General features: G+C 40.5%; 1 protein-coding gene across 4 annotated transcripts in view; it reads right to left on the bottom strand.

Moving 5' to 3' along the window:
- Positions 1–23893, bottom strand: part of asap1b (ArfGAP with SH3 domain, ankyrin repeat and PH domain 1b) — an 84093-nt gene that overhangs the window by 42914 nt on the left and 17286 nt on the right. For all 4 annotated transcript variants that reach the window (XM_085468164.1, XM_085468162.1, XM_085468161.1 and 1 more), the window contains exons 2-6: positions 11123–11195; positions 4864–5009; positions 1331–1405; positions 832–881; positions 498–627 (exon numbers count right to left, since the gene is read on the bottom strand). In XM_085468164.1, coding sequence (XP_085324290.1) covers positions 498–627; positions 832–881; positions 1331–1405; positions 4864–5009; positions 11123–11195 — 474 coding nt within the window. The remainder of the gene's footprint in view (positions 1–497; positions 628–831; positions 882–1330; positions 1406–4863; positions 5010–11122; positions 11196–23893) is intronic.

Genomic DNA, 23893 nt, shown 5'->3' with positions numbered 1-23893 from the left:
TCAAGTTTTGAAAATCTGTTTCTATAACTTGATTTCAGCTCTCTTGGTCGTGCTCCTCTTGCCCCGTTGGCTGTTGGAGCGACTTTTTGTGGGTTTGATGAAAACACACCAACTGTGGACAGCTACCCTGACAGGATCTTGAGGACCAGGGGAAAAATATGAACTGAATGAAATTAAGCGAGTGATCTTTTTTAATATCAATAAATAATAGTTTGTAGATCCTTTACTGACCCTTATTTCAATCAGCTTAGATCCTTTTCTTTTTTAAAGTAAAAGACAGAAGTGACAGGAGCAGGCTAGTGGGTATGCTGCTGTATGTTTTAACACTTATCCCACTAAGATAAAGTCTTACCTCTGTGATTTATTTATTTATTTTTTACAATTTTGGGCAAAATTGTTGCTTTTGTATCTGTTTTTCTCTAAACTGAATCTTAATCATTGACTCTCAAGCGAGCCTCCTGCAAATATAGAGCTGTTAGACGTAAACAAAGGCCTACCTCGCACATCTGGAGCTGAAAGAGACGCCGTTCCTTCTCCATCTCCTCTGCGATTTCGGCCCCGGTGATCTCGGTGCGGATCATCCCATGCTGCTTGGCGTGCTCTCGCTTCTCCTTCTCTATCTTTGTACTGACAAAAAAAACCACAGGACTAATCATTACAAGGGCTACATTTCTAAATGTGACCTTTATTTGTTTTTCGCATTGGGTTTGTGTGCTGTAAATTCTGTGATACTCTTTAAGGGCCCCTGCAGAACTGCTGTAATGTCATTAAAGCTTGACTCATAATGACAAACAGCGCAGATACAACAGCACACTTAAGTTATCCACTTACAACTTGGCTTCGTAGTCCTTCCACGCTTTGTCAAAGGGCTTCTTTATGTCCTGCAGAAACACAGAAGAACAAGAATCAGCAAACTACAAAGGAGGTCACAGGAGGGACGGAGTTATTTGAAGAGTTGGATCGCTGCTTGAGGCCCAGCAAATGCTTCACTACACTCTCGATTTATGGCCTCAATGCCCAACGAGCACCCACGCCCCTCCTTGTACCTCAAACATCAAGAGTTCATGGCCCAGTTATTCGCCTTAAACAACACAAAAGCAGTGTTTACTTCAGCCAGATTTACAGTGTGATCTTTAGTTTCTTCTCTAAACTCCCCCGTCTATCCTCCAAGTCTCTTAATCACAGGCACACAACTTGAAATTGATAGAGAGATGGGCTGACCGGCCATCTATCCCCCTGCCCCACTGAGATGTACTATTAGGGGCCCCGGAAGAGTCGAGAGAGAGAAAAAAGGAGGAAGAAGAGAAATTGTTTTTAAAGTAAATCTTACCCCTTTCACGCCTTTCAGATCACCCTTCAGCAGCGAGTCCAGGGTGAAGATCACATTGTGGCTGAGGCTTTGGAGCTGAAAGAGACAAGAGGAGGAGGAGGGAGAGGATTTATAATGAGGAGAGAAAACTTAGTTCGTATATCAAACCATAGCATCAGAGGCAGACGTTAAAGGGACTGCCAAGTAAAACCACAAAAAGAACCAACAATGAAATTCTATTACAAACAAGTATTGTCTGTGCAGCCAGAGCTCGATATAACTCACTCCGCTGTGCCACAGATCTGTCCAAAAGTATTAAAACACCGGGTTAAATGTTCCTTACTCATGAGCATAGCAAGTCTAACCATAAATACACTGTAGGTTACAATCCTGCTACTAAACCTTCAGCAATAAATATTTATACTGGAAAAGAAAATCGTGAGAGAATCGTGATCTCAATTCTAAGCCAAAAAATCGTGATTCTCATTTTATGCAAAATCGTGCAGCCCTAAGTGCAAGGGTAATTTTATCCCATTGCCAGGTTATTGCTAGGCAACGTGATGACGTCATAATATAGTTAAGGACCTTCAGGGTCCTAAGATGTACCTGTGTGCCAAGTTGGGCTGTTGAACACGTGATTGAGTAGGGCGGGTTGCAAACAAAGACAAAGTCACATACATATGATAGAAAAATATTGCAACAGACATGTCGGTTTTAGCTAATATGATGTCCAACAAGTGCCGACAGCATACTCAACGTTACACACAGGAAGAAACTTGGGGTAAACACTGCTGAATGGTGTCAGCACATTGTTGACAAGCAGAGCAGTTTCATTGTTTCAAATGCTCTCAGCAGAATAGAATCACAGCTGTGCAGATACATTAAAAAAATGGGATCACCATCAGTCGCACTTAAAAAAAAACAACGCAGTAATAGTCTGGCTGTACACATCACACAACACCAACAGTAAGGCTTAGACACATTTCAGGCTGCCTGGTGAGTGTTACTGTGTCCACAGGATCTCTCGCTTCTGTGTTTCTCGTTCATTGTCTACTGCCTGTGCAACGCATCCAGAGATGGGACATCTGCATAAACTCTAGATTATTTTATGCAAATGCAATGCATCTGACATGATCCAATGCATCTAGAACAGGAATGTGAAACTCATTTTAAGTCGTGCATAGACGGTCCTGGAACTCCAAATTTAGCATATAAAGTTCTCATTTATTAGAACTAGTTTTCATAAATTGACAGTAAATGTTTAGCATTTGAAAAACTGTCAGTGGGCCGGATCAGAGTCAATTCTGGGCCTTATGTTTGGCACTCCTGTTCTAGGACCTCATGACAAACTCTGAATGTAGTCGTACTCAGGCTCTAAAAAATAACCAACATCTGCGTGACTTCTTCATCACCTCAAACGAACTCAGAAACAAGTTTCACTGAAAGTTTGCAAGCAGTCTCTGATGTTGGTTTCAGTATGGAATCCAGAAGTAGAGATCCTGCAAGAGGTGATCGTCTAATCAGTTTCAGCTCAGTGTTTGCATGAAGCTGCAGACGTGAGAGCACCTGTCCAACATCTATCATGACTGTCTAGTGTAATATTTACTCTTAGCAGTAGGAGTTCATAAAGATGACATGAAATTATTGCAGCCCACCACAACACTGCCAGTTTCTCCTGTTGGGAAAGGAGCTCTCCCATCGAATGTCCAGTGCCGGGAAGTCGAGTCATCTCTTGTGTGCCCCACTTTTTGTTTCCACTATTCCAGTTAGCACTGCGTGGTTTAATTGCTAAAGGCTGTGGCAGCAAATCACCAGCTTTGTCTGCTACTGGGTCATGGAGTGTTGAATACAACTTTTACTGGGGGCTAGACTATAATGGGAATTGGCAACCAGCTCCGATTTGTTCAATAAATCAGGATTAGTAACATCAAACATGTCGGTGGAGTTTTTGCACAGCTGATTCACATACAAGCTTTCAACATTATGTTAAAAAAAAAAAAAGCTAAACACATAAGTAGGACCATTTTTTAACAAACAAATAAAATCAGGGATCAATAAGAAAACTGATAAACAATGAATCCTGAGTCAGATTAAAGTAATGAGCATGAATCAAAACCAAAGCGGGGGATGTGAAACTAAAACAATGAGTTGAAAAATGCTAAAACGGTCTGCAGTTAAGTAATAAGTACAAACCATTCCTTCCACTTTACACACAGGCCTTTGATCCCATTAAAATGAAATGAAAAAGCACAGTTTTAAAGCAGTGCATCTTCAGTGCATCTTTGGATTTGAGAGAAAAACAAAACAGCACCAGCCTTGTTTTTTTAACCTTCACTGCACTTTATCAACACATTCCTGCTGCAGCTGGCTGAATCAACGAGCAAACGCCACAGGAAAATGGCGCACATGCAAGTGAGTCCGTCAAAGAACGATGTCTGCAGCAGCTCGGGTTGCCGCAGCTAGGCTCAGCAGCTCTAACCATTAGGATCAGCAAGGTCACTCACAACACCACTAAGCATTTAAGTCCCGTTGTTGCTGTTAGCCAAGTCCACAGCGCCTCACTGCAGCGTTCGAGGAAGTAAACAATGCTTAATGGGCGCTAATGTGCTTCTTAAGTGCCTGTCTTGCATATGCTATTGTCAGAATCAATCTTTCATTGGCCGGCTGCCGATGTGCTCTAACAGCCATCCTGGAAACTGTCACTGTCTTCTCAGAAGGAAAACAGAGAAGAAGACACAGAAAAGCTGCTTCTATCTGTTTGCGAAATCCTTAAATTTCAGCTGATGACACATGTAGGACATCTAGGGCAAGCGCCGCTCATCGATACTCATTTGTAGTACACGCACACACCAGCTGCCCTCAGGGCGCCGTTATTGAAGTCTGAAAAATGCACTCGATGAAATACTCAAAATGAAAAAGTCAAGAGATGTTTGCTTCAATATGCAGGCAGCTCAGACAGGTGAGTGATTTAAGGTGGTTTCCACACAGACACGCATGCACACAAACACGCATGCAGTTGTTCCTGGTGCTGCCAAGTTTATTTATGGAGTCTAATCTCCCCGTGAGCCACACAGGATGAGAGAGAGAGCAAAAGAAAGAGAAAGAGAGAGCGCGTGGTCTGGCTCTTCCAACAACAATCATTCAGAGGATTCAAACAGGACACATTATTCAACAGAAACGTCAGGGGAAATCCACACCAGGCAGATAAGAGCCCGTCTGGTAAGGAAAAAGGTGGATAAAGTCAGCTATACTGTCCAGTCGCCATGATGGTTTTGACTGCGTAGGCGAGAGCAGAGATTGATGAACATGTATTATTCAGCTGGAACCTGTACAAACGCATAACTCGGGTGTTAGCTGCTTCATCCAACCTTTCAATCTTCACCTTTAAACTAAAGTAATCCTAATCTATCCCACTGATCCAAGTGAAGACAGCGAACGTAAGCTGTGTATGGAAAGGATTCCTCTTTCTATCCTTGCATAGACCAGGCCAGCAGTAAAGGCTCTCCAAGCCATTTATTTTAATGACACTTTGAGTGCTGACAGGCTGGACTCACCAGGTTCTTCAGGAGTGCCGACAGTTCCTTGGTGAGGGAAGAGAACTTGACGAAGGCTGTTCCCAGGTCGTGGTTGTCCCGGCTGATGAAGTTGCTGCCAAACTTATCCAGAGCCTGGGCGTAATTGTCTTCATTCTGGACGTGGTCTGTTTAAAGAAGGGGATGGGGCAGTGGTCAGTTTAAATGCTATAACTTTTAATGACATCCTGAGGGGAAAAAACATCAGTGTCCTTCTTCAGGTGCACACACAGCGACCAGGTAGTGAATTATATGTTTTTTTGAATCAGTTTTAGGCTTTAAGTTCCTTAAAAGCTCTTTCTGCTTAGACATTTAATATTTAAGAAGTATAAGCTTATTTAAAAAAAAAAAAAAAAAGGAAGTGAAACCTCTTATGTCCTGTTTTGAAACTGTTAAAAAACATCGAGAACAGAAACAAAGCCAGAAACTTTGCTTCTTGGGGCATTTTTCTCCACATCATATCAGAAAATCTTGAGATCCTTTTACATGTTTCTAAGAAAGAAGAATGAGCTTTAATGACCTCTAAAACCCACTCAGAGGAGAGCGCTCGGCTTGCATTATGAGTTCAGAAAAAGAAAAGAAAAGACAACACCTCTGATATACCGTAGTTATTGCTACAGTCGCTGACCCACTCTGTATCTAGCTGCAATCAAAAAGAGGTGTCGCACACACCATGTACCACACATTGGCTGTCAGGTATAGGAAGATGAGCCTAAGTGGATGGCAAACGACTCCGAGTGAAATCATCAACCCAGATTCCCAGTCTCCGTCCCAGAGATTTGGGCCAACTCACGCACTTGATCTCAAGTCGCAGCTCTTCACTCGACGAACAGTTCAGAATTCAATTGACGAGACATAAAAAAATAATAACACTTTATTGATAATAATAATAATAATATTATTATTATCTTCCAAATAGCAAGAGCGGAAACTTGCCCTGTCATTTCATTGAGGACATTTAACACCTGGAGGCACTTCACCCAAACCCTTCACATCCCAGTGGCCAAATCCTTGAGTGGGCAGTACTGCGACATTTTTTTTTTTTAAAAAGCGGACCCGTTATGCCTTTACTTATTTTCTGTCCGTTTCTGATACATGCTCCGGCCCACTCATCATCACAGTGGACTGTATGTGGCCCATGATGTAAAATGAGTTTGACATCTCTGCTTTAGACTAAACAAAACGCTTGATCAGTGATTACATCGAGTCTTTTCTTATTTAACGACCAATTGCAAATTGCAACCAAATAGTTCCCAGAAGTTGAGACTGCATCACCCACAATCTTTGATTTGACTTGGACTGACTACAGTCACTCTCAGACAACTGCAAACCTTCACCAGTCTAAGCATCATCTAATTTAAAAGCACAGACAGATTCTCAACACGTTGCAGTAAATATGACTGTCTGCACCGATGATCATCTGCAACTCATCTCATACTCTGCAACTGGTTCCCAGCTAGGGCTGCCACAAACGATTATTCTGATAGTCGACTAGTCACCGATTATTTTTGCGATTAGTCGACTAATCAGATTATGCATCCATTGGACGTAAAACCTACAAGCTGTAGGTTGCACCAGCAGCATCTGCTCTTATATAACTATCATTAGTTTACAGCTTTAAGTGTTTAAGGTCTGTGCTAACTAAAAATAAAGACAAGATGGTAGTTTATTAAATTTTAATTAAACTTGCAGATTGTTTCGGTGAAGTTTAATAAACTCCTTGCTATCTAAAATATAACAGGACACCGGAGTAAATTTTGGAGCATCTCACACTTCTGATGATCAGCTGTCTGTTTGATGTTTATTCAGCTGTGTAAAAACTATAACTTTAATCTCAGCCAAACCGATTTACTCAGGAACAAATAAATACTAAAAAAAAAAGCCAAACAATAACATTTTAAAGTTATCTAAGTGAAGGCCGGGAGTCCGGTGTTCTCACGGCTCTAGTTAGCCTTGCCCCCGGTTAGCTATCGAGCTAGTGGGTAACAGACGTCTCCGAAAACGTCGGAGCACTTTTGAAAATATGCGGTGTCCTGATAAACTGAGCAGATATTTGAGGTTTACACAGCTACATTCTCGCCTGAAAATATGTTAAACGTTTATTTTGTGACTCAGAAAGAATAATAAGAGTAAAATTAAAACTAGCTAGCTGCCGCCATTGTTGGAAACTGAGCTGGGCCGCGCTATGAATTCTGGGACAGAGCTTCTTCTTCTTCGGGGTTTAAGGGCAGCTGGCATCCTTGTACATGCAGTGCTGCCATCTTCTGTTTCAGTCCGTTATTACACTCTTAAATCCTGCTACTTATTCCTGCGTCTTTTGGGATCTTACAAAGCTTCAAACGATGCGTCGACTATTAAATCAGTCGTGGACGATTTTGATAGTCGACGTAATCGTGACTAGTCGACTAATCGTGGTAGCCCTATTCCCAGCTGATTGTATTATGGTTATAAGTCTATTCAAAAGAAAGGTTGCAATAAATGCCTATGGGGTTTTGCTGTTAAATAGCCACCTGATGCAACTATGTGACTAATTATGGCGCAATCTCTGAATTAATGCTTCAGATCTGTGAGGTTCTGGCTGGACTCCAAATGTAATTAGTAAATGTGAATTTACCAAAATGTCACAGATTGCATGAAACTGCCAACTTGATCACATTAAACAGCAAACTGATAGCAGACTGACTCGGTCTTATTGCTGTCTTGGCACACCAAATTCACTATGTTGACGGCAGCTGACTACGAGGTGCCGCAGACCCGATCCCCGTCTTTGAAGGAACTGTTTCAAAGGCAGTGACATCACAGGTTCAGTGAACATAATGCAATAATTTGTGGTCATGCGATCAGTCTCAAATGTTTGAGATCATGTGACTGGAGCATGGAGGGAGAGGAGCTGAATAAACTGAGGGGCTGCACCAGAATAAGATAAATAAGCATTATTTTGATCTGAAAAGTATGCAAAGCTACTCTAATAGAGACCAAAAGAAGAATATGCAGCCTCTTGCAAACCCGGTCTCTAACATGGACTAACAAAGTTAATCAAAGCGAAGGAGGTTTGTCAGAGGACCATAAAGTTCACTTTATAGAATCAAGTTCAGCTGCTTTCAGCTTTGCACATATTTATTTCCGATGATCTGGATGTGAGTTGGAGAGCTTTGTAAATTTATAACCAAGAATGTTCTAAAGCCAAGATTTTACAGCTCAAGTTAAAGAAAGTGAGAAACAAAAAGGCTGTGGATAGAGAAAGTATTTCAGTCCAGCTTTTTTTTTTTGTTCTCAAAGGCAACACAGACACACACCTGAAACAAACAGAAGTGTAAATCTTTCCTAGGGATGTTTCCAATAAGACAAATGTGGCAGAAATACTCAGCAGATTCTGCAGTGGAAAGTTCCTTCAGCAGAGCAGCAACACAAGCAATAAAATAAGACACATGACCTTCACTCCTGAGAAACTTTGTTTTATACATTTTGACAACAGCAAGTCCTCTTTATATACAGTTACTGTCAATGGAACAAGACACGTTGTTCTCAGGGTCTGCGAGAATCCCCGAGAGCAGTCAGTCAAAGAGCAGCATCCATCTGTCACTGTCGTTAAGCTGGAGAGGAGGTGGAGGGGGACGTGTTTAGACTGTTGCCAAATCTAGAGAGGAGACCTGGCAGGGAGGTCAGGTGAGACTAGAAACCCGCAGAGCTTAGTCCCCACAGCAGCCAATTTGGACGCGCGTCACAGTGGAAACTCAAAGTTCAAACAGTCCTGAAGTTACTATTGAGGACGTTTTGTATTTTCTGTATTTTCTACAGATTTTCTGGGTATTTAAGGGGTTTAGGAGCCCAGCAGGAAAGAAGTGGGTTACAGTGGAGGGGTAGCATGAGAGGTCTTTAGATTCACCAAGCTTAGAAGTTCAAGTTCTTAATATCCTTCCACTTTCATTGTTACATTACATCGTCTGTTGAGTTTCAGGCCAAAGAGGAGTCACACAAAAGGGTCAAATTGGGAGGAGTGCAAGCTCTCTGTTGTTTTCCATACAAATGTGATTTCTACATGAATGAAATTGAAAATTTAAGTACACAGAAACAAGCCACCTGGAAGACTGCCATTATGCAGACTACACTTGGCGTCTCCGTCTGAGGCGACGTGACCTCGTCGTGCCTCGTATAAAACCTGAGCACCTGCTGCTGCTAGCTGTTGGAGTTGTAGAGGAAAAATTACAAAACAGCTCACAGAAAAATTGAAACGACCTCGAGGATTTAAATAAAATCCTAGCAAAACCAAAGATAAGACAGAACACAAAATATTATATGTATCTTCATTAATTTTGGTAATTTTATACTAAGCACTGTTGCTTCTGATTGGTAAAGAGCGTCTTTGGAGGTGTTTTGATGCACGCTCAAAAATCCAGGTTCGTTTGGTCGTTGCATTTTCAGAGGGAGAAATATTTCATCACTCATCTATCTGCCTGCAGGTTCCTCTAACCTCATACTGTTGCTTAATGACCAGAAATAGCTGTCTAACAATGGGCTACAAACTCAGACTTTTATGACCAAGATTGAAGAAGTTACTTGGATGACGTGACAAAAAGTTTCTACCACGGAAAACACTGAATCCAGATGAGCTACATCAACTTTCTGGGATGTGTCTTTAAAGCCAGCATCATTTAAAAAAAATCTTTTAATACATTAATATATTGTTGCTGTAGCTTCATAGTGTGCACCCATCTTCATGCCTGAACCTCCATTTGCGTGTATGCACCCATTTCACATTCTTATGGCAAAATATTAAGAAATGAGGCGTGGCTCAAGACTTTTGCACAGTCCTGTATAAACAATTTTCATATCAATTTAATCCAGGCCAAGCAAGACTGAAACACAAAGTCAAAATAAGATAAATAGCAAAAAAATAAAACAACCTTAACATTTTTAAATGGGTTAGATTAAAAATATAAACAACAGGAAAACATTTATAAGGACGAAGGTATATCGCATTTATTTAAAATAAGATCGGGACAAAGTGAGATGGAGGTTCTCGCTCAGGCTTAGGGGCCCTGACAGTCGACGTTTGGTCATCTTTTGGTTTTGTTTTGATATTTTTTTTAAAATCCTCATATCACAGTAGCAGGACTGTTAGATCTGTAAGATCTATGACACATATTCTAAAATAATACAAGTTTTCGATCATCGTTTTCAATCATTTTTATGCAAAAAAAGAAAGAAAAAAAGGGGAAGGTTAGGATTAGTCTCAAGGCTTCTGCTGTAAATCTTGCTACTCCTACTTTGTTGCCACGGTTCAATGCCAAACATGACAACACAGTGATAAGATGTAGGAAATCCCAGATGATGTTTAAAACATACATTTCTATATACAACTTTGCATTATTCTCACTACACCAGTGATTCAGCTACTGCAAAAATGATGAAAAGCTTTTGGAGAAGTTGACTTCGGTTAAAGAAAAATCTCAGTTTGTGTGGCCTCGGGGTAAACTGATCAAACAGTTGCCACCACAGCACTGCTGGCACACTGCTGGGACTGATATCACAATTTTTAAATATATTTTAACTGAGCAAACCATCAGAGCGACGTCCAAGTCTCTGTTTTGCAATCACTTTAACCCTTTAAAGCCTCAATTATGAAATTATTGGCATTTCTGTGCATTATCTGATAGTATACATCAGCTTTCTCATGGGAAAATAGATAAATAAATCACACCAATGATGCAGAGGTCTCAAAAACTCGTGTATCACATATGAAACACTAACAGGATTAAGGCCTTTATCTTACTTTAACTCGGAGGAAACTAAAAACTTGCGTAACAGCTGGCTTCAAGTTAACCCAGCTGTTTCTCCAAAAGAGCCACAATGAGACAAAGGTAAACAGACTCTTTTCTGAGGAGAAAAAATAAACTTTTTTTGTGGGTCAAGCATCACAAACTGTCATTTTACAGGGAGGAGGCTCTCGCAAGCGTTCAGTGGAAAATTACTGAGGATCCATGTCACAGCAACACACTAAACAAACTCAGGTGTTGGTTTCTGGGACTGCCCGATACATGCAACAAACACCATCTGTCCAACACAAGGCTGCATTCCAGACACGCACACACACAAAAAAGCAGCAACCCTCATTCTTATTAAAGATATTTAACAAATCCTGGGCTCTGGGGATTTGACTTTCAGGAAAGGGCTACAAGGCTGTATCCAAACATTAATCAAAGCACAGCAAAGCCTGACAGATTTAGAAACAGACTCTCACCTTGACCTGAATTGTAGATGGCCTTCACTGACTTCTTCACCTTCTGCAGGGAGGTTCGGTCCTGGTCCAGCGCCTGAGGAAGAGATGATGCTTTTTAACACCTTTGAAGTGGTTTCATGCCTTTAAAGGTGACTGTGAACATTCATATCAGAAAACAGCAAAGACACTTTGCAACCTTTAAATATTTGTTTTAATGGTAGACCAAACCTGAAGAGGTTACGGCATAAGAACAACAAATATTTGCTCAATAATAGAGCTGAAGTGCTCATTCATAATGAACGAGGCATCAATCATCATTTCAAGCAGAACTTTTGTGCAATTACTGGTTGTTTATTATTACAAATTATTCACACGAAAATGAGGCTGACCTGCCGTTACTGCACGCTATACATCTCACTTTCTTGCAGTTTCACAGATTAATGTTTAGCGCTTTGCAAACAAAGCACCAGGGATTTAAAATAATGACCAGTATTAATAATAAAAACACATGCATCTTCCACCGGTGGTTACATGTACAGAAGTACTACAAAAGCCATTCAATGCAAAATCCACAAGCGTGACCCCTGAGCTGATTTACCGTCACCCCCCCCCCAAAAACAAATATGGCTTCACACAAGGAAAATTCATCATCATAAACATCATCCACATGCAAGAAAATCTCACCATGAGGCCGTATCGCTCAGCTCATTCCCTGCCAGAGAAAACAACAACTACATCTGAAGTCACATCACATTCGAACACACCCCATAACTCACATTTCCCCGTTAGAAATCCCAGCACTGACTGACATAATCCTGTGCACCGCTTAAAGATAAAGACTAAAGTCAATTACATCAGTGAATAAGTGAAATGTTAGATTTTGACGCCCTCTTAGCTCAGAATTTAATTATAAACGTTCACATTTTTATTGCTTTTTTCCCCATCCTATCTTGTTAAATCTTTTCTCAGTTGGTTAAAAAAACAAAACAAAAAAACAAAACACCCACGAACATCTGGGTTTTGCCTTCAGTGGGAAAGGGTAAAATCAGCATTTATTCACTCACAGGTCAACTGACTCTGCAAAGCTTGGCAACCCAGCCTTCATAATGTGTGGTCACTGTTGTTTGAAGCAGGCGGGGATACAGAAATCCCAGCTTTTCCAAATTCTTATACCAGTACCATTAGAGATGGCACAATACGACTTTTTTATGTCCGATACCGACACCAATATCATAAATTTGGATATCGGCCGATACCGATATGTAGAGCTGGGCGATATGAGATTTTTTCATATCACGATATGTTTTTTTCATTTCAGGCGATAACGATATCTATCACGATATAAGCCAAATAACTATATTTGTAAGATTTAAATGTGCCGTTGCTCACAAGTAAAATGTGAAATAATCAGCAGCTTGTTTTTATTTAAATATTTATTTCCCATAATAAGTTCAACAGGGTAGATGTACTTAAGGAACATGAGACTTTTTCAGATAAATAAAGGCAAATATTGCAAACTACACAAAAGGCAGCCGCTAAAGCGTTTAAGTTTCAAAATAGAACAAACGAAACAGACTAAATTGTCAATTCCACTTAGAAACAAAATATTAATTCTAAAAATAAATCTTAGTTTGTTTTACAGAAGAACAGACAAAACTGACTAACTTTTGTCAATATCAAATAAACTGAGAACTAAAAGGAAATTCTCAATCTCTCCTTGTTGTATAGCTGAGCTTTTCAAACAGTTTTAACAGTTACTTTAGTCTGACAAAAGCCGAATGACGAATTAGCGCTTCCAGTCAGAGACTGAGGCTACGTCCACGGGTACACGGGTATTTTTGAAAACGGAGATTTTCCGTTTCCGTTTTAAAAAATAATCCCGTCCACACATAAAGGCAGAAATGAAGGAAAACGCTGCTATGAACATGCCAAAGCAGCAGGTGGCGCTAGATTCCTAACCGTGCAGAAATGTTGGCCAATCAGAAGTCTAGAAGCCTCGGTGGGAAAAAGTAAACAAAGCTGGGGCATAGAAGCAGAACCGAGTCGTATGTGTGGAGGGACAGTAACTGTGTGTATATGTAAGCATTTAAACACTGCAGAGAGTACAATTAACAGTAACAGTATTGTAGAAATTCATTTCACCGAAACAATAACGTGGCGCACAGTGTGACGCATGCACCAGTTCATTGTATTTCCAGACTTGCTTTCGGCACAATTTACAGTGCACGCTACTCTGTTTTTTGTCAGACTTGAAATAGCCGAAATACCTTCACACTACGGAACTTCTATGGCTCTTCCGTTCGACAATCTCTCCGGCATTGCAACCATCATCTGTTTTCTCTTCGGTCACGCTCGGTTGATTTTTCTAGTCGGCACACTCATTTCCTCCATTACGCGCTGGCTCCATTACCCGCTGGCTGCTTCCCAAACAAACACACGTGCGGCTTGGCACTTGTGCTGTACGTAACAAGTCACGCTACGTGACGCTGCGGCTGTGATTGGTTCGGCTCTGCGCTACTTAATTTGGATTGGCTGACCTTTTTTTTTTTTTTTTTTTTTTTTTTTTTTAAAGAGGACAAGAGCGGCGAGGTCTATCGCGATAGCTTAATTTCTCTATCGAGTAAAAGTTATATCGCGATACATATCGTTATATCGCCCAGCTCTACCGATATGAATCCGATATAGTGTGTTTTTAATAAATAAAACTGTTTTTTTAATATCTTGCTGCATTTTGTATAAGTTCATACTCAAGTTAAAAAAACAAAACAAAACAAAAAAAACTAAAGCTATTCTGTTATACCTGTATGCAAAAAATACACTGCACCCAAAATATTTCATAGTTCAGCAACACTGATCAGTCTAATAAACTTAGACCTACTCCATCCTCCCTATTCTGGTATTTTAAAGAGTAAGCAACCTAACTAATAGGGTTGCAAACTTCCAGCAAAAATGAATAAATAAATAAGGAACCCCCCCACCACCTCATGATGCTTAATCGACGTAATCAACTTTAATTTGATGCAGTGTGAAAAAAAAATGCACAGAAATAAATTATTTTTCAAGAATAATTAAATAGATTCAACATCTTTCTTCAACAGAACTGCAGACTGCACAGATGGTATCTTCCCAAAGGAAAAAGTAGTATAGCTTACTAGGGTATATCAGACTTAATAGTTACTATATACAGTAATGGACTTCTATGCATTTTACATCAGATTAAAACTTTGGGTGTAAGATTCGGATAATTATTTATTAAAAGCTCGACATTTTAAATTAGAATAAGAAAGAAAAGTATGTCTTTGTGCCCCCTTTTCCATGTTCATGCCCTATCGGCCCCCCTGGCTAAACTTTGCTAGACCCGGCCCTGCACAGTTACCAGCCGATATTACGTATCGATACCGATATGTAATATCTGATCGGTCCATCTCTAGTACCGATCAGATTGTTGCTACTTCGGCTGCTCTGTTATTCACACTGGGTCGCCACAGCAGGTAGCAGGTGTTTGATTTGGCTGATTTTTTTAATTCTAGATCGCCTTCCTGACGTAACCCTGAAGAGGTTTGTCTCTTCTCCCAGGATCGAACCAGGAATCTCTCTTTCCTTTCAGTGTGTTAACCACTACAATGTCCAATACCCACGGGAAGTCATTTCTTTACATTCAGAACAACTTGAACACAACTTAAAGATTGATTTTTCAAGTCTTGTCCAGATGCGCAGTGATCGCCTCACAGTTTTATGTTTTATTTTAGGAGACCGTACTGTTTAAATCAGGCCTCATGTTACACAAGCCTAGAGACTGGCCGGCTACCGCCTGGTAACCATTTGTCGCTAGGAAAAAACATCCCCCCAACCAGTTAGGTTTTGTTTACTGGAGGGTACAGGCTGAGGCTAAGTTTAAAAAAATAAATAAAATAAATAATAATAATAATAATAATAATAATAATAATAATAATAATAATAACAAATCACCTAGTGCAGCTTTTATTTTGAAGGTGAACAGTTTTTCTCCAGTTTCTTTTGCACTTGGCACTTCATCATGTTTGCAGACAAGTCTGCATTGTTCATGCGAACTGGGGGAGACCACTTGCAATCTGCTAGGAACCAAAGCAATCACAAGTTTTTTTACTGCCTTTGCTAACAATGCGCCAACTGGTCAGGGAATACAGGTTTTACCCTAGCAACCAGTGGTTTCTAAGGGGTTGCCAGCCAATCTCTAGGCCTGAGGTCTTACATGTAAAACAATGCACTCATAGTCTCTCTTTCAGAGTGACCATTACAGCGTATTAATTTAACACTGGTATCAGATTGGTAGTCCGTATCCAAAAAAGTTGGTGCTGTTTACCAACTTTCTTCCCCTGCATGACATTATGACACACCAGAAAAACAATCATAAATCTGCTGTTTGCCTTTATTACATAACTTCAGAATGGCAATGCTGCAGCATGAAGTAGATCAATATAATAACTAAATGCATGAGGAAAACAGCTACGCAAGACCATTTCCAACCTGCCACACCTACTCAAAATGATCTAACCAAGAATAAAAAGGGAGTGAATGAACAATGATGACCTCACACCCAATAAAAACAGTGAATTCTCATTAAAGTGTTTTTTGTTTTGTTTTTTATTTGACAGTAGGGCTGCCACGATTTGTCGACTAGTCACGATTACGTCGACTATCAAAATCGTCGACGACTGATTTAATAGTCGACGTGTCGTTTGAAGCTTTGTAAGATCGCAAAAGACGCAGGAATAATAGCAGGATTTAAGAGTGTAATAACGGACTGAAACAGAAGATGGCAGCACTGCATGTACAAGGATGCCAGCTGCCGTTAAACCCCGAAGAAGAAGAAGCAGCTGTGTCCCAGAATTCATAGCGCGGCCCAGCTTAGTTTCCAACAATGGCGGTAGCTAGTTAGTTTTAATATTACTCTTATTATTCTTTCTGGGTCACAAAATAAACGTTTAACATATTTTCAGGCGAGAATGTAGCTGTGTAAACCTCAAATATCTGCTCAGTTTATCAGGACACCACATATTTTCAAAAGCGCTCCGACGTTTTCGGAGACGTCTGTTACCCACTAGCTTGATAGCTAGCCGGGGGCTAGGTCACTAGCGCCGTGAGAACACCGGACTCCCGGCAAATTGTTTTCAAACCCACCGCCGTCTTTCGCGACTCAGGTTAAATATATATGAGTCACTTAGATAAATTAAAAATGTTGTTGTTTGGCTTTTTTTTTTTTTTTAGTATTTTATTTGTTCCTGAGTAAATCGGTTTGGCTGAGATTAAAGTTATAGTTTTTACACAGCTGAATAAACATCAAGCAGACAGCTGATTATCAGAAGTGTGAGATGCTGGAGAATATACTCCAGTGTCCTGTTATATTTTAGATAGCAAGGAGTTTATTAAACTTTACCAAAACAATCTGCAAATTTCATTAAAATTGAATAAACTATCATCTTGTCTTTATTTTTAGTTAGCACCTTAAAAGCTTAAAGCTGTAAGCTAATGATAGTTATAGAAGAGCAGATGCTGCTGGTGCAATAAGCTGTAGTTTTACGTCCAGTGGATGATGATCTGATTAGTCGACTAATCGCATAAATAATCGGTGACTAGTCAACTATCAAAATAATCGTTTGTGGCAGCCCTATTTGACAGCATATCTCATTCTGGACAACGTGTTTAATCGAGTGATAATTCCCTGGAATATTCTAACATAGCACCTTCTCTGTAATTGTTGTTTACCTGTCGTATTTCCCGGGTGACTAATTAGAAGATAGCTTAATAAAAAGGAAAGGTAGATGTTTACTTTTAATACAAGAGATTAGTGCTGCACACGTGGAAAGAGCAGGCACAACAACGCTGAGGTCAAGCATTTATCCCTCTAGTGAGCTAAACAAACTGGATGTGTTGCAAAAACAGCAGCATGAAAATCACCTGTGACACCCTGAAAACCATCTGCCTGTGTGACATCTATTATCGGCTCATTTGCTGCAGGAGAAGCAGAGATAACTGGAAAAACATGCGACGTTCAGGAAAAGTGGACACGCGAGGAACACAAATGCACGTCTGTGCTACCTGCTTCTGCTGAATGATTTAAATTGTAAGCCTGCATTGATCGCTTTTAGAATAATGCATTCTGACGGCACAAGCATTTCCCATCCACCCATTTTAACCGCGGGGAATAAAACCATAAATCTGCCACGTTTTCTCAAAATAGACAATAAAACCCAAGCAAAAAGCTCTATTGCATCAAGGTCACTCAGTTAAAAGCAGAAGCACGTGCACATACACGTATAAACACACACACACCAGTTGGCTAATTAAATTTCACAACATAATTAAGCTGTCCTTGGCCTCCCTTGGACAGTTTTACATGGCTTTTCCCCAATTATGGCAGCAGTAGCTTGTTGCCGCAGGGCCCTTTTTGCCAGGGCTGAGCCCTTTGAACCCTCTGCACATGGGAACAGTCTCTGCAGCCACATACCTCCCCACACAGCCTCATTACTTAGCCCCGTGTCTGTTTGGCTAAACAGCGGTCCAAACAGGCCAGTACAAAATTTAATAAACCTCTAATCTCTCCAACAATGCCTTCGTATATGATATTATCCTGATAATTACTATGATAAAAGTCTTCAAAGAGTATGAAGACATACTTCAATGATGATACAAACATTAGGTTACATATCTTGTAACCCCTGTTCTCTGATAACAACATGTGTGCTGAGTGACTGCCTAGCCTCAAAAAGCACAGTGGGGCTGTCTTATTCAAGTTACAGCTGAGTGATTGCAGAACTGCAGATTGTATCATATTATCATGCAAATCTGTGTGCATGCATGTGTGCAGCTTCATGGTTAAATCTCCCAGAGACCGTAGCAGGAACTACCACAAAAGTGGTTTTGAGGACTTTGTCAAGTGTTTATACATCTACCTATAGAGCGTATTATCAGAGAAAAGGTTGCATTATATAATGTTTGCTGTCAGGGTACTCGCTGCATAAGCTACTTTCACTTGTGCTCATTTCCTTTCTTTCTTCACACCATCAAACACCACCTGTCACCTATTTGTTCTGGTTAAACAACTGAGAGCTTCATCTAAGAAGGTGTTTATTAGTATATAGGCACAGATTTCTGACATTTCATTTTGCAGGAACATACAAGTATAACGGTTTTCGGGACAGTTTTATTAACAGAAAGAAGTAAGCTGTTGATAAACCTGATCGCTGGTCATGGATAAGCGGATAATTTATTACAGAAGTCATTATAAGTGTCTCACAGTCATAACCTCCTCCCCTACTTAGCATTTTTAAATTGTGTCAATAAGTACTCATGGATCCAGCCTTTGATGTTTTAGTTTATCGTGTTCTGTTCACCAAAGTAAACAGAAGAAATACAGCAATCATGCCATACAGTAAAACTCCAGGAATGGGCTCCTGCATGTATCCGAGAGTCATGCAGGCAAACTGCTTGATGCTACAAAGAGTTCTCCATGAAACCACCCTAAGAGGTACTTTCAGCTGCTGGCTTTTGACTCAAACATGTCTCTGCAGTGACCGACACACAACCAGTTAACACCTTTGCACACCATCCTTTACATGTTACTCTGCTGTTAGTCCTTGGCAACCATCCGAGTTGATCAAAGTTATAACACAGAGCTGCAGTGAAACAGTTTCTCATGCTAGTTCTTTATCTTTGATGCTGTTTTACACTGTTACGCCCATCCCTGTTCCGGCGCACTTTTCTGGCGTTTGCATTGGTCACATAGGCTCTGTGCAAGCAAATAGACATAAACGCTGTAACCAAAGAATGAGTATTAGCTTAAGAATCCGTAAGAGTCAGGCTCATCTCCTCTCCTGCTCTCCAACAGCTGATCTTTCACATGTTGGGTGAATGTGCTAACCACTACACCGTGGAGCCCCTTGTCCATGCAGCCACCAACATAGAGTAGTGTGATAGGTTAGCAAAACACTTGTTTTTTGTCTTGACTGGGTTTAAAAATCAAACATCATTACTCCATTTTCTGTTCACTGAGTCTACAGATAGCAGCAAAGCAGTTTAGCATAGCAGAAAAACTCAAAAGACCAGGATATAACCATTTACCTCTCTTCAGATAAGAGAGGTATCAAATATTTTAATCAAACCACAGATAAGAACAAGTGAAGTTTCATTAACCGGAAATGCTATAAGTTTGCAACATCAACCTTTCTTAGAGAATCACTTTGTGTCTTTTTCTCCTCTTTAACAGCCAAAACTTTACATTCACCACATTCAGCTTTCATTATTGTGCATTTACCATTTTTCTGCTGACATCTCCTCCTTTGATTTGTATAAAAGTTTACCTCTATTTCAATAAAATGTAAACAGAATCTAGTCTATTCCACTATGAAAACATATGAATCTGAATTCGAGTTATCAAACAGATCTTTCAAAATTAGAGCAGAACTATTGCTTTGTGTCTTATACATGCTGTAAAGGGGAATTATTCATTTTTTTTCTAACTGTGCCGACTCCATGTAAGCGATTAGACAACAGATTAGGTCCCCGTAACAGCTGACACGTTCGCTAACAAGCCGCGTTTCCTCTCAAATCGCCTCTCTGCAACATGCCAAACCCCACCCTCGTCGCTCGGATTCGGTCAGTAGATCTGTGATTACTCAGAGGCTATGGTGCAGTGTGCGCTGATTAGGATGAAGACACTAAACAGAGGCTGATAAGGCGGATGACCTATGTGGTGCTCATGTTGAGAGCAGCTGGCACCGCCACCTAAAGGGTCACTCATAATCTATTCAGTGTGTTTTCTTAATTAAATGTTCAGTTTAAACATGAGGAAGAAAAAAAAAAACACAACGGTTCTTCAAGTATGACGATGCCAAAACATCTGCAGCTGCTCATCTCTCCACCCATACACAAAGTGATGCATGTTGATGAAGTGTTTAATGAGAAAATGAAGCACAGAAAAGAGATGATCCATCCTGGAGATTCCAGCAGGAGTGTCGGGACGTTTTTATGGGAGGTTTGTGAGATATGGAGTCAAATAAGTCAAGAGTTTACTTAAGAGAGATGAAGAAGGGAGATAACACTTGAAAGGAGATTTTTTTTTAACCAGCAGCAACACAGAGTTTAAAAGTTCATAAAATGCCCAATTAAAGAAATTCAGACACTTCAGTGACAATTTCAGTCTTTTACGTTTCAACCCTTTGTTGGCCAGTAAACTCAAACTCCTGCAGCATCTCTATGAAAGAGTCACGTACTTGCTTTATGTATAAAAAGAAAGAATGAGCCAATCTCACTTGCAAAAATTGTGCAATTGTTTTCTTTCTAAGGACAGAAAAAAAACAAAGATATTTAATTTGATATCAATCATCAAGATCATGACTCAGTAAGCAATCGATTTACTGTTTAGTTGATACTCTGTAAAAATGTTCATACTTGAGAGCTGAAGGTTTGTAACCTTTAGGCATTTTTCCTTAAGCAAAAAAACGACCCAACCATTAGTTAGTGGATATAAAGTTAGTTAGTTACAGATAAATTCCCCAACTGTAAATATAAAAGATAAATGGGGTAAGTGATGTCATGAATCGTTTAGCCACTTTTAATAGTTATAACTCAAGACAGTTATAACTCTAGACAGTTATAGACTCTATCAATCATATGTGAGTAAAAGACTACCTAGACTACCTTCAGTAACCTGCTTGAAGACATTACTTCTTCAACCAAAAATTTTGAAGCCTCACACTAAAAAACAAGAAGGTACGAGCACAAATCCTCCTATACTGATATATACAAGATGTGATGACGATGTCCTGTAGTTTGGTCATTCTTTGAAACCCACACATATAGATGCTTGAAATGGACTCCTTGGTCACACAATTATTTATAGACACACTTTTCAATTCTTTTACCGACACAAAAGGAATCATTTTAGTACATAAAATTAATTAACAAGTGAAAGTGAAACCAAAACTACTCAAAAACAAAAGCAAAACTAAGTCGGAAACACAGTGCCTCCCAAAGGGGCAAGAAACCTATCGGTCACTCGACAATATCCACCACACCTTACAGTGGTGTAGGTTCATATTAAACATGGCCAGAGACCTTGTATATGCAATTCAGCTCCGTTTAGCCTGCTTTACACCTACTTTCGGGCAGTTTCTTCCCCCATTCTTGGCTCTTTTATATCATACAGCTCAGACACACAGCTGCGGTCGTGAATGCAGACGACCCACCCACCTGCTGCCCAAACCTTTTGTTTGCAAGGGGGCAGCCAGTGAGAAGAACACCGAGTTGAAAGGAGCAGGAAGTCCAAAAAAAGGGCTGCCTTCCATTTTGAACTGTGAATCACGCAAAGTTACTCAAGCAGAGTTCAAGAATAAAAGTAGACAGCTGGAACTAATAGGTCCCCTTTAAAGTGGACCATTATCCTGCAGCATCCATTATTGTGCAAGTGCATCAAGGCTCCAACAACAAAGAAAACTGTGTGCACATCTCTGCAAGGAGAGCGGCATCTGACAAAATGGCAGTGTCTGACATACCAACATATAATTTAAGCAAACAGAAATTTTATAACCCAGTGAAAGGCAAAACACAAACTGTGAGGGCATTTTCAACAACTTTTTCCTTTACTGAAAGTATGATATCTAAAATTTTCAAAAATCACATGAAACTTCTTGGTAATTGCAGCCTTTAAATATTACATTAGCAACGTAAGGGTGGGGGGTGGAGAGTGACCACCCAAGTGACCAAAAAGGTTAATGGGACCGACTTCCTGGCTCCCAAACACCACATAAAAAACACACAGTCATGCCCAGGAGGTCAAAGCTTTGAGGGGGAACTGGTGGCTCAAGTGACTGGGCATGACTGACTGGAGGCTGTCTCAGCTTCACGCTTCCTGCCCGAGGCCTTATCCTCCCTCAGCAGCCCTGCCGCTTCCCCTGCAGCCGTCCTTTGACAGGAAGCAGGAAGCGTCCAGGCTTGTCAGTGTCCTGTCCTGTGTCCGTCTAATGACACCAACTGCTCTCTGCTGACAGCCGAGGAACAGAAAAAATACCCAACAACACAAAAAAGGCGCTTTCTGGCTGTTCTTCTTCATCCCCTTTTTGAACCGTGCTCCTCTCCTCTGCCATGTTTGGTATCACATTGGCAGCAGGATAGCTATGCGGTTACCATAGAGATGTGATGTGGCCGTCTCGAGCAGCAGCTCTATATTCTCCGCCGTGGAGATTGAGGGACGCTGCTCTGACTAACCTGTTTGTCAGCAGCTGTCTGGGCCTCAGTGTTGCCACTGTGACACGTTTCACTCTCCTCCCAGCAAAGAGCGAACACTAAACCTCTCAGAGCTGCTAAAATGTAAATTATTTCCTAGAAGAAGAAAACAGGAAAAGGGCACAATTATCAAAGGACTTCCTCAGAGTTCAGACATCTGCAGTGGCATTTCTTTTTTTATAACATTATCCACACCAGCTCTGAGTTTTATTTCTGCTTCCTTCCACAGAAATGCTCTTTCATTTCCCTTCTGGACCCAACTGCATACCAATCACTACAAAAACACACACACAAAAAATGAGCACCTGTTCATCATAATGTATATCAGAGCAACGAATCTCGCCTTGCTTGTTTAGTCATAAAGATAAAGTCATATAAAAGATAAGTCTGTTTGTCTGTCAAGTAATTTTGTCTGCCTGCTGGTTGAGTCTATGTGGCATGACTCAAAAAGCAGGAAGGGCGGGGAGCCGTTTTCATTGGCAGGAAACAAATGCACATCCCTTTCTCTGGCCTGCAGCCGGAGAGCCCATCAGCGCTCCAAGAAGAATGGGGAAAAATGAGAGGATGCAACATTTCCAAAAGCAGCTGAGGTCAGATGGCCTATTTCTCACACAAAGGAAGAAAGAGAATGATCAACTGCCAGTGGTTTTGGTTTTGGTTACGAGGTGCATCGGGACGACCGCATGACTGATTGGGTGTATCTGACACAGCAACTGGATGAAGTTAGATCTCTTCTACAGCTAACAGAGAACATTTTCTCAATGGATTCCATCAAATCAATATGCTAATAGAAACCTATGGAACCACATCTGATCAGTGGAACAAAATCATTTTATTCAAATCAGCCAAATTAGAGAGAAAATCTATACATCCCTAAATAAGAAGCAGCTGCAGTGCAGTCAGTGCCAAAGCTTGGCCTGCACACACACACGGACCCACAGTTTTTAAAACACACAAGCTGATGCATTGCAAGCTACGTTCTGTTTTAACAATATTTCATATATCAGCTTCACTTCAAAACTAAAAGGATCGCAATGTTTTTTCCCTGTTGGAAAGTGAAGCCAATGCATAAAAGGTGCCGTAAACCTGCATTCCTGCTAATGGCCTGCAGGGTCGACTCCTCGAGCTGCAAAAAGAAGTAAAGTAGTGCAGAGGTCTATGAGAAAAATCAACCTTCATATTCCTTCATCGAAGGCCTCAGCTTGCTTTCGCAGATTAGGTTTATGATCTCAGTTGGTAGTTTTAAATTTTAGTCACTTCAATGTGGTTGTCTGTCTCTCTGTTAGCACTGGAATAGACTGGGAACTTATCCCGGATGAACCCCACCTCTTGATGGATGGATGGATACGATGCTGATCTCATAGGGTGGGCCTCCTGTGTGACTCACAAATAGCTACCCTATGAACGTGTCCATGTGTTTCTCAGTCAGAGCTTCCCCTGGCTTCTCATAGCCTATCAATTGAGCCGGCGATACTTGAATTAAATTCTGAGTCAAGAAATATTTATTCAAGAATCACAAACAGCGACCAG

Source organism: Copadichromis virginalis, linkage group LG9, assembly GCF_057382275.1.
Source record: "Copadichromis virginalis isolate Kocher_CV1m ecotype Utaka linkage group LG9, C_Virginalis_male_GT1.1, whole genome shotgun sequence".
Classification (NCBI taxonomy): Eukaryota; Metazoa; Chordata; class Actinopteri; order Cichliformes; family Cichlidae; genus Copadichromis; species Copadichromis virginalis.
This window is presented reverse-complemented; position numbering and strand designations above follow the sequence as displayed.